General features: G+C 38.8%; 1 protein-coding gene across 6 annotated transcripts in view; it reads right to left on the bottom strand.

Annotated features, from left to right (window-relative positions):
• Nucleotides 1–3,486: 3,486 nt before the first annotated feature.
• NPL (N-acetylneuraminate pyruvate lyase) overlaps nt 3,487–11,951 on the bottom strand; it is a 38,649-nt gene continuing 30,184 nt past the window's right edge. For 4 of the 6 annotated variants that reach the window (XM_037737062.1, XM_017524495.2, XM_037737061.1 and 1 more), the window contains 3 exons: nt 11,609–11,693; nt 8,305–8,344; nt 3,551–5,399 (listed from right to left, as the gene is read on the bottom strand). In XM_037737062.1, coding sequence (XP_037592990.1) covers nt 5,215–5,399; nt 8,305–8,344; nt 11,609–11,693 — 310 coding nt within the window. In that variant the 3' untranslated portion in view covers nt 3,551–5,214. Of the gene's footprint in view, nt 5,400–8,304; nt 8,345–8,895; nt 8,924–11,608; nt 11,694–11,951 lie in introns of all 6 variants that reach the window. The other 2 variants (XM_037737064.1, XM_037737063.1) reach the window with 2 other exon arrangements.

Here is an 11,951-nt window from a genome sequence, read left to right as displayed (position 1 = left end):
AGTAGCTGGGATTACAGGCACGCGCCACCATGCCCAGCTAATGTTTTTGTATTTTTAGTAGAGACGGGGTTTCACCATGTTGACCAGGATGGTCTCGATCTCTTGACCTCGTGATCCGCCCGCCTCGGCCTCCCAAAGTGCTGGGATTACAGGCTTGAGCCACCGCGCCTGGCCGGGTCTGCTGATTCTTAATTAACTTGAGCTTCCTTTTAATAAAAGCTGCATTGGGGCTTAGGGGAAAGGAGACAAGAGAGACTACCCAACATGCAGAGGCTGAGAGCAGACCTACACATAATCCAGAATGCCTTATATCTTCAGTGACAAGTGAACAACAATAGCAGCAATGAAAAACCAAACCAATCAGAAGACGGTTATAATAAGGAAACCTGTCTATGAAAAACTAGATGCTAGGTAGAAATAAAGACTCACTTCCTGTGATATCCATGAAAACCTCAAGCCAATTATTTAAAATGGTTACTAGTCAGCAGAGATAAATCCCTTAGAAGGCTTAAAATTATATTTTCTTTGGTGGAATGTTCTATCCAGACCTCAAATAATTCCTATAAAATTCCACTGAACATAAGCTCAAGTTTAAAAAATCATAAAACAGGTGAGGATCTTAAGTACCTCTGATGAGTAGCACAGTATGGTGTCTCATGTGGGTGATCCCAACACTTTGGGAGGCTGAGGTGTGGGGATTACTTGAAGCCAGGAGTTCAAAACCAGCCTGGCCAATACAGTGAGACCTTGTCTCTGTTTTTAAAATACAAAGTCCAATGAGTTGAGTGCCAGCAAAAAAAGAAAACAGATAGCAGAATTATATCTATAAATGGTTTAGGTACTAGAATTATCTGCTACTAAATAGAAATACAGCTATTCCTTGTTATTATGTTTAATTCACTCCTAAAAACCCTACCGCTAAGTGAAAAGCCACTAAATGAAAAAATATTTTAACTAGAAAATCATGATGCATTCTGTGTAAACCCAAGAAAACTAAATCCTTTCAGCCAAAAGCATATCAATTTTTCCACAGACAAGGTTATGTAAACAATTTGAAATAATAAATACATTTACAAACTATAATGTAATGAAGGCTTATTGTAAACTTTCTTGCTTCTGTACTAACTTTTCAGTCTTTGGAGGGCCTATAGTTATTTTACACTCTAAATTTATAGCACTTAAAGTTGCAGCACAGAAAAACACTGTGAGTTTAATGTTCCTATGACTTACAACATCTTACAGGAGCTGGCTCCTTTGCAGTCCCTTTAAATTCATCATTTCCTACTCTTTCTCCTTGATGCCTGAACTCTGATTCATTGGCTTCTGTTCAGTTCTTCACACTCCTGACTCTTCCATGGCTCCAGACTGTCAAATCTGTGGGTCCTACCACCTTGAATGCACCCTCTGCTATTCTTCACCTGACTGGTTTCTTTCCAACATTCTGATTTCAGACTAAGTCTAAGGGACCCAGAGAAGTCTTCTCTTACTATTTTGTGGAAATTGGTCCCTCTTCTGCACCTCCATCCTCCAGCACTTGCCTCTGGCCATACTGAAGGATCTTGAAAGATATACAGATAGGTACATACAGATAGGTATATAGTCAAGTGAAAGAGCAAAAGGCAGAATATACTTAGTGTTTTAATTGAATGATTCTAGAGGTCTGCTTAAATTGGAAAGTCAAACCTGATTGAGGTTATTACCTTAGGAAAAGGACAAGACTAATTGGTCAATGTTCAGGGGAGTTCAGATAGTAACCGCAGCCTGAAAAGCATCTAGGCCTGTGACATGGTTTGGCTGTGTCCCCACCCAAATCTCATCTTACAGTTTCCATAATCCCCGTGTGCATGAGAGGGATGTGATGGGAGATAATTTAATCATGAGGGTGGTTACTTCCATGTTGCTGTTTTCGTGATAGTGAGTTCTCACAAGATCTGATGGTTTTGTAAGGGGCTTTCCTCGCTTTTGCTCAGCACTTCTCCTTGCTGCCGCCATATGAAGGACGTGATTGCTTCCCCCTCTGCTATGATTGTAAGTTTCCCAAGGCCTCCCCAGTCATGCAGAACTGTAAACTTCTTTCCTTTATAAATTGCCCAGTCTCAGGTATGTCTTTATTAGCAGCATGAGAATGAACTAATATAGCCTGGGAACATTATTTGCCACTCTCACTTACAGATGCTTTAAATATGCCCACTTGTTCAAGCTCTAAGAGTGGATCACTTTGTTTCACCCTAGTGTGAGGATTCTCAAGAATGTATGTGGTCATTATTCCATCTCCTTCCGCCTGAGGTAGCATAACCATAAAATGGTGCAAACTGGACTTGGATTGTAGACTACACTGAGATGCTGATGCACTTGCCCGCTTGTGAAAACCCACTTCCCCATGACCTCAAAGATAACTTTGTTATGTGTGCTTGCTGATGGAAGAGAAGGTTTGCCTCGCACACCAAAGGCTGGCATTTGCAGCAGTTTCTGTGCCTACAGGGCCTAACCCCATATCTGGCTCAAACATGGGACCCTGATTTTCATGAAGGGCATTCTAGCTGCTGTGTGGAAAATATATTGGAGGTGAATATGTGATTGCGGTACAATCTCCTTAGGTGGTCCCTCTGGAATAGAACTTGAATGCTCTCTGTAACTAGTCTACAGATACAGGTAACGCATCCTGCTGGATATAGTTCTTTATGTATTTTGTTGAATCCATTCCATTATATTTATTGTGTAATTAAGACTTAAGAAAATGCTTTAAGGTTTTTCTTCTGGTTGTATAACTTAAAATGCTAAAATGTTTTATGTATCAAATAATTTCCTAAGAGTCACCAAGGGGTTCACGGAGAAACCACGATTTGGGTCAGTTATTTTGTTCACCCAGGTAGCCATTTATCAGTCCCAGAAACCCAAAGTGTGAGGTAGTGCTCTGCCTCTACCTGGGACTTACCTCTGCTATTTACATAATTTTGGTTCCAGGTTTCCCTCTTACTCTCACTGGAGGAAATTGAGGGTTGAGTCAGCGTGATAACGGAGTGCTTAAATGGTTTGGATGTGTTGTTTCCTCCATTTGATTTGATGGGTTTGCAGATTTCCCCTGTATGAAAAGCCTTAGTGAGCTCAGGTGGGTACCTAAGCCTGGGTTGCAGTCACTCTGCGAAGTCCTTCAACCCAGACTTCTCTTAGATTTTAGCCTCCTAAGAGTTTGGATTTTCCATGCCCTTTAGGTGATCACAAAGAAGAAATTTCTCTCAAGCTGTGGCAAATAGCCTTTCTAGGAAAGAATATATATCGCTCCCACTGCTACCCAACCCCAATTCCACCTCATCCCCATGGCATTTTCCTGTATCTTTGAATAAACCCGTGAGAGATCCTAAGTAAAACCAATTCCTAAAATCACTCCTGTCCCTCCAACCATCCCAATGGACTGATCTCAGATTTCTATCTTGAAACAAAGAGGTTGAAATCAGCTTTTAGTACTGTGTTGAATGAAATATTTCACATGCCATTACTTTAGTTTTAATGTTAAAAACAATTTAAGAATAGATTATAACAAAACAATAAGTTCATAGTATTCCAAAGTTTTACTTGTTAAATGCACTATTAATAGCCTACTGCTATATAATATTCATTTCTAAGCTACTAGATATCAACAGAGCTAAACTCAGACCTGGTCATTTTAAAAGCATATTTCTCTTTATGTTCACAAAAGCTCATTAATCATCTTAAAAATCCTCCAAGCATTGGCTTCACAAAAACAAAAGTAGAAAGATAGTTCTTTGTTTATTGGATACCCAAGAATTTAAAAAATTAATTTGGCTTTAGTATCATTAAGTAAGGGTATCACATCCTCAGAACCAAAAACTAACAAGAAACTCATTTTCTTCTTCTTAACAGCTACAAAGGTAAAAAAGAGGGTCAAGGATATATAAATACAACAACTTTTAATTAAAGAGAGGATTAGCAAAGATAATTGAAGTCCACTTACAATTTCAAATTTGCTTTTTGAAAAAGTTTTTAATTCAAAGAGATTAAAATAAGGAGCAAAATGGATATGAATTTCAAATACTCTTTCTCTGCCAATGATCAAAACAATTAGAGATGAAATGAAAACAAAATCGTAGGTAATTAGCAGACTGGATAGTCAAGTTTAAAATCAATAAGGATTAACTGTTAATACACTTTGGTATCAGAAAGCTTACACCAAAGTTTGTTAGAAGGGAGATTAAACAGGTGTTGATATATTACACAGAAAGAAAAGAGTAAAAAAGGAGGTGTGGAGAGAAAGCTGAGTCCTTTGGGTCCTCCCCAAATCTTCTATCACTAAAGAAAAGTAACTGCTTGAAAGTGTGACAGGGTAATAACAGTAGCCCCTGGGCTTACTGCAGAAAGGAAATTGGCTTTTGATTTCAATGATTCAGGGTCCTGTGGGAGAGACAGTCTTCTCAGTGGAGGAAGGGGAAATCTGTGGTCCCCTAGAGGAAGAGCCCTTTGGTTTGCTGAAACTTTGAGTTTTGAGTTTTCTGCATAACAAAAAGTGGAGACTTAAATTCATCTTTGGGGAAGACCTCTTCCTTTGTTACAAGAAAGCTACCCTTTCCTTAGTTAAAGGAATTGAAACAAGTCCTCACCTGACCCAGTGTTTTTCAAAAGGGGAAAGTGGTGACTTCGAAATGAATTCAGAAGCATCCATTCTAGAGTTAAACAGAGCAGCCAAATGAGCTAGTGTATTTGTAGTTGTATATAGCTGAGACATGTTATAGTTTGGTATTAAAGTGCCTGCCTAAATGCAGTAGCTCAGTGTTTTCCTAGATTGCAAATGAGTATTCAAATGAAGACATATTATACTGGTTTAAAATTAGACAACTTTAAAATAGGATTAGGAACCAGAAATTGAGATGATGAGAGTTCCTAAAGACAGATGGAATTAATCAATTACAATTTTGATTCCATTTCATCCATATAAACAGAAATTTTTCCACAAAAAATTTTGTGAAATGAATGCTGACAGTTGTGATTCTGAGAGTTTTTGCCCTTTCAAAAAAAAAAAAAAAAAAACACCACAGCTTTTTAATGCTCATATTGGGTACCCAAATGCTTTTTGATTGATGTGAGATTTCATTTGCTAGGAGAGTTTATTTAAGTTCATCTAAAATTCCCTGAGAAAAGAATGCACTATTTAAGGTAGATTATGTCTCAAGGTACACACCCTGATTTGATAGAGAGGCACTAGCTACCAGCTTCCAAGTTTCCATCCTTTAGATCAGAGAAAGAAAGGAAATCCAGGCTCTTCAGTTTAGCTTCAACACTATCAGTAAACTCCCTGGAGGCTTTCTGCAGTGGAAGCCGGGGTGGGCCCATTGGAATCCCAGAGACCAGAGTCATGATGGCTTTGGTCTGTGACACTCCAAAACCTAGATGGGAAAAATAAACGAGGAAACATGACTGACTGTTCGTCCTTCCACAAACATCCCAAAGAAGGAGACCATATGCTAATAGCAACTAGTACAACAGGATAAGATTAAAACAAAAGATGAGAACATTTCTAGTCAATATGAAAGATAAGCAGTCATTTGAAATCCCTCTTCCTGCTTCAAACACATAGAAATGCTGGGAAATTTTAACAAGTTGATCACAGTAAAAGAAAACAAAGACTCAAGGTGAATCTTAAACCCAAGAAGGAGAAGCCAAAGGTGTCAGGAATTAAGAGGTCAGAAAGATGAGGAGAAGCTGATGCCAAACAGCCCTTGAGGATAATCTGATTCAGGAATACACTATTGTTGATCAAAGGAGGTAGGACTTTATTGCCAGGACAAAATTTAGTTTAGTTTATGTAGGAAGTCCCTGAGAAACACAGTACTTAAGGTGGCTTGTGACTCAGTGCTGCTGTTTTCATGCTGGTGTTACACAGCTGGCATGGGAATGGAAAATGAAGTCTTGGATCTGTGCATGGTGAGAAGCTGGAATTAAACTCCCTGTGTAAAACTGGTAGTCAGCCTTCTATGAAAAGCAATAGAAAAAAACCCAGCCCACTGGTCTGGATATAGAGAAGAAAACCTGATTCCTACCAGGGTTGTAGACGGAAACAGATCTCATGAAAGAAATCTCGAGCCTGAGCCAAAGGTGAATGCTAGATCCCAATATGCATTACAAACTTAGTATAGGTACTAAGTTACTAAGAAATTAACCCTAAAACTGGTTAGAACTGGTGGAACTACAGTGTCCTAGCAGAGGGAAATGTAAACTCACTTGATAGGGCACCTTACAACCTAATGTTCAATGGGTTATGCGGAAAACAACAGTCTCTGAAGATGAGCTCAAAACTAAAAATTACAAAGCCCATGAGGAAAAGCAGCAGCATGAGAACTAGCAAGTTCCAAAATGACAAAACTCGCATCCTGAGAGTAGATGACAGATTACTCTGAAAGAGACTTCTCAGAGATAAAAGGAGGAATAGAAGCCATAGGCTAAGAGAAGAATGCTAGAGTACAAAACAATCAACAAGAATTACTGAAAAAAAAAAGATATATATATATATTTAGGGAAATCAAACACTAAAAGCATAGCTAAAGAAAGGATTAGTGATTTTCAAGGTAGATCTAAGGAAATAATAGCATAGAAAGATGTTAAATATTTTTTTAAATTGCGATGCAGATTGAGAAAATCCAAAATACATCTAATAGGCTTTCAGAAGGAGAGATTTGAGTAAATGCAGTCAAAACACTCAATACAGATGACAGTATAGAATTTTTTCAGAACTAAAGGAAGACAAAGCCTTCAGATTGAAGAAGCAGATAGAAGATCAGGTACACTGTTATTATGTAAAAAGCTTAACTAATAATTATCAATCATAATCTCCAATCCCTATCTTCTAAAATGTCTGTAATTTGTTTTCTTTGCTGGCTATTGCTTTCAGATTCAAGATATAAGAACTAACTTTCTTTTGCTAGGTTAGCTTAGGTAAGGTAAACACTGAGCATTGGGAAGGAAATATTAGCATGACTGAATATACAGTAGGCCTCCCTTGTCTGCAGTTCCACTTTCCATGGCTTCAGTTATCTGGTCAACCGCAACCCAAAAATAATAAGATATTTTGAGAGAGAGACAAGAGAGACTGACCACAGTCATATAACTTTTATTGTAGTATATTGTTATAATTGTTCTATTTTATTAGTTTCTCTCTTACTGTGCCTAATTTATAAATTAAACTTTACCATAGGTATGTATGTACAGGAAAAAAAATATAGTGTATATATAGGGTTTTGTACCATCTGCAATTTTCAGGCATCTACTGGTCTTCTTAGAACATACCCCCGTGAGATAAGGGGGACTACTGCACACAGGCAATCTTTTAGTTCATCTAACATTTTAGTAGTTCAATACCTATTTTAATGTACTTTAGGAACATATGATTATCACACCAAACCCACAATTTTGTGAAAACATGCTTAGAAAAAGGGAACGGTAATAGGTAGTTCATAGCACTGGTGGCACACAAATGTGCAAAAATCATGAAAGTGGAAACACAAATGGAAATATCCTGGACGGACTAAGAGTGGGCTGATGAACCCTGCAAGAATGAGGGGCAAAGCACATAGGAGGTACTTGAGGGAGAGGGAAGAGTTGCCAGGATTACGCAGAAGGGCTCTGACAGAGAGCAAGGAGGTTTGCCAAAAATGAACTTAAAGCCTTCCTGCATTAATGCGGGTTCAGTTGGCCCAAGGGCCAATCTCTTGCAGAAAAGGAGCGGATGGTGGCATTTGTCATTTGTTATAGAATAAGATTTAAGACACTCTGGAGAGGTTCCTCTGCTCCGATTCACTGTATTTCTCCCCACTACTGCTCCTCAATTTTACTTTGTCATATTATCCAAACCTCCATCCATTTAAGCTTACATGTGTTAATAAACTCTGTTTAAATTGTAAATACTCTTGGGAGAGCTGTCAGTCATTCACAATTTAGTAAGATCTGTATTTAGACTGCCTTCCTCCTAGCACTTAGGCTGAAATCAGCCACAATGCAGTAGTAGCATTTTAATGAGCAGAGGCAAGTAAAGGGAGGGAGTGCAGACGGTTTAGGGGAAAAAAATGGAAAATGGGGTAGGTATGTGCTAAAATGGAAAAGGCTGCCAAGATCTTCCAACTAGGTTTACTTCACAGTTTTATATGGTTGGCCCTGAGGGTTAATAAGGGAAACAGAACTCTGCTTGCAACAGATCATTAAAAGCTGTGCTTGTTGAACCCTCAGAGAAGTGATCGTATTCTATTTTCCTTACAGTCTCCAGCAGCAGGCAAAGCAGAAAACAGATGTGGCACTTACCTAGTTTAACCACAAAATTGATAAATCTCTGGATACAAAACTAGAAAAGAACAAACAAATCTGTAGTTAATATTACTGAACCATGTAAACAATGTAAAGAAATTAGAAGTCAAATTACAGAAACCCTAAAAAGTCTGCACACCATTTACTGAAGATCTGTCAGAGTGGAGAAAAATAGCCAAGTAAAGATGACTGGGATCCATCCGGGCTAAGGTAAGATCTTTTCATACATGTAGGCTTTACAGAATGGGACCGTGCAGAAAAGAAGCTTCAATGATGGAATTGTACAAGAGAGTAAAGATGGGAAATCACACCCCTTATCTGTCTGGCTTACATAGGTAAACTTGTCAGCTACTGCAGTGGTTTTCAAACTCGGGTACAGGTAGCTCTGGGGTTCCTTCCAGGATGCCTAAGGAGAACATGGCCAAGGCTAAGATTTACAGGAATTAATTTCTAGATCCTCAGCTTCTGTAAGTGCTGCGTTCTAAAACTGATCAGCATAAGAATTTGCATGGAATAGAAGTGGTTTGTTCTCTCGTTTCCCCATTCACGGTCTTTCTTTTTCTACTTTTGAAAAAAATAAAGACATACCTCCTATATCCATTGCCTTGGGATACCTCTGGAGTACCAAATAAAAGAGCAAATCAAAATGTTTGCGTTAGTATTGACAAAGAGAGGGACAGTGATTCCTCTAACAGATAATAAGTCCTCTCAAAAATCAGAGGTTTTTCAATTATTTGGTTTCTACACTGTTAGCTACTCAGGTTTCAGCTATAAATCATTAAAGCATTCTGTGATTTTGGCATATGACTCAAAAAATGTTCAAAGAATTGAGTGACACTGCTATAACAAAATTTCCATGCTTACCTACTAACTTACTTGAACACAGTTTTGAAGCACTTATTTCTCCAAAACAAAAATAGTATTGATGTTGAACCTCAACTCATCCTAGCATTAAGTAATATTCATCCCTGGATTCATAGAAAAATTGGTTTTAAAAAAACAGCCTCATCCATCTTATTAAGAGATGTATTTTCAATAACATTTAACTTTTATATTTATCAAAATGCTTAACATATTGAATCGACTGTATGCTAGAAATAAAATTCAATGTACAATAAAACTGTAATACCCAGAGACTTACATACGTGTTCTACCCCATGAACAATATAGCACATTACATTTACTATCTTGTACTTTGCTGCTTTTTTCCATTTAACATACCATATAGATCTTTCCAGGTCAGAATACATAAAGCTATCTCATTTTTAAGAGCGATATATTATTCAATTGCATAATATATTTAATCATTGCCTTATGGATGAATATTTGGGCTGCTTTTATCTCTTGCTGTTATAAACAAAGCGGCAAGAAATATCTTTGTATGTGTCATTTCACTCATGTAAATATAACAGAGGGCATTTAAGTACATTAAGGTGAATGAGATAAATTTAACCCTAACATCTTGTCTGCTTCTTCACAGGAGTCAAAGCTCTTCAAGAGCAGAAACCAGCTCTACTGAAATTATGTACGGAGCACAGCCCCTGGCATATCAATAAATGAGTAAATAAGACTCACTCACACATGCCTTTTTAAGAAGAGACACAGAATGTGGTAAACTAAGTTCCTTACCAACATTGTTTTGAATGGGATGATTTATTTAGAGTGGGACTAAGGGGGGAAAAAGATGGAGACTGGATCAGCCAATAAGAGAAGTCACTGAATGGAAGGGTCAGCATTACAGCTGCTTCAATCTACTCCATCTATGATTTCCCTGTTCTGTTCAGAACAGGCTAGAATTTTCAGGGATAACTTTTCTAGGAAACTAGGCAGGGTGGGGGAAACCATCAATGCAAGGAGATGGCAGTCTGCACAATTCATTCTTCTTACCCTTATTTAAACCAAAATCTTGTCAGTGTCTAGCTTATGTGGCATAGCTTCCTAGATCCCTACCCAGTTCCTATTCTTAGCTTCATCTGGTCTGAGGATGGACAAAGGTGAATGTTACATAAGGTATTTAAACTTTAAGGAGGAAATAGATTTATGATGGCTCAACTTTGAGGCCTAAGGGTAGGGAATAATTAATCACTTCTGGATTCTGCTTCTTCATGTTCTCTCTGGGTTGGGGCTGCAGGTCACTCCCTCTAGCCCCCACAGGGTGCTTTGTACTTCTGCTCTGTCATCTCCAATTACACTGATGGCAGCCTGTGCTGTTCAAAAAGATCCCACAGCCAAGCTTCATTAGGACCAGCCACTTGCTCCAATCTTACTTCTGTCCTTCCATTCCCATTTATTTTCTTGGGATACTTCTCTCAACCACATATACTATCCTGAAGATCCCCATGCCTCTCAGACCCCAAAAGTGTTGCTCTTATGTCTACCCTATTTTCTTCCAATTCATTCCATTTACTTTTAGATGATAAATACCTCCATTTAGTTTAGAACCATGTATTAGAACCAGATGTTAGCTGGTTGTAGTGGCACATGCCTGTAGTCCCAGCTACTCAAGAGGCTGAGGTGGGAGGACTGCTTGAGCCCAGGAGGTCGAGGCTGCAGTGAGCTATGATCATACCACTGCACTCCAGCCTGGGCAACAAAGCAAGACCGTCTCTAAATAAAAGAGAAGCAGCTGTTGAGACTGTTCCACCCTTCACTGAGGTTCTTCTTTCCTGGATGGCTAGACTGTCCTCCGTGGAACATTCACAGCAGCCACTATGTCCTCTGGGATCTTCCCTGCAATGTATCAGCTTCTGCTGGTTTTCTCTTCCTGCCTCAAATCCTGTTATCTACTTTTGGATCACCCACTAGGCTCTTATTTCCTTCCTGGTGGATGTTTCTAGTTCTCAGCACATTTCCAGGGTGAACGAGACTGACCTGCCCTGAATTTGAAGGAAGCCTTCCCCATTTTAGGTTACCGTCTTCATAGCTTCCTCATATTCTGTGATAACTCTGGTGTGATGTCCTCAATGGGCCAGCATGTGGTCATTTTCCCAGAAATCTATGACCATTATATTATAGTCATGAAAGTACTTTGAAGATAGAGTAAAAATAAGATCCTTTCTAGGAGGAAGAGAAGAGCCATATCCGTATGGGGCCTGTCCTGATTAGACATGTAGGGAACACAGACAATGGGGACAGCTTTGGTTTTAAACAAGGAAAAGAAAGAAACAGAAGAAAGGTAAAGAAAGAAGCGGCTGGGCAATTTTAATGAGGGCGGGTATGGTAGGAATGCTGGTGAGAGAGAAGAAAAAGAATCCTCAATTGGAAAAGAAAAAAGGCTGTGGGAAGGGAAGAAAACGTTTACCTGATAGTTCAGGGCTAAAGAGAAGTCCTTTCTTTCGAAAGCCTCCAACATCTGGCTTGTCTTTCTTCCCAGGTAGTTATAGGTACTGGAAAGACAACAGCAAATACTGCAGCTTCAATAACTCAACAGGAAAGGTCCAGATCTTCAAATCCCTCTGCTGTTTAAAAGGGGAAAAAAAACACCCAGTCCTCCTAAAGTCTGTTTTTGGGTCTTAATCTATTAGGGGATCAGACTGCCTTCAGTTCTGAGTTTTCCAGCAATACTAAGCAGTACTGCAGAGAAGGAAGAGTGACAAAAGGGGATAAAGGAAGAAAAGTGGAAAAAAGATAAAATAGAAAAAAAA

The sequence above is a fragment of the Cebus imitator genome, unplaced genomic scaffold, assembly GCF_001604975.1.
Source record: "Cebus imitator isolate Cc_AM_T3 unplaced genomic scaffold, Cebus_imitator-1.0 Scaffold33, whole genome shotgun sequence".
NCBI classification, from domain to species: domain Eukaryota; kingdom Metazoa; phylum Chordata; class Mammalia; order Primates; family Cebidae; genus Cebus; species Cebus imitator.
The sequence above is the reverse complement of the archived record's forward strand: the minus strand, read 5'-3'. Positions and strand labels throughout refer to the sequence as shown.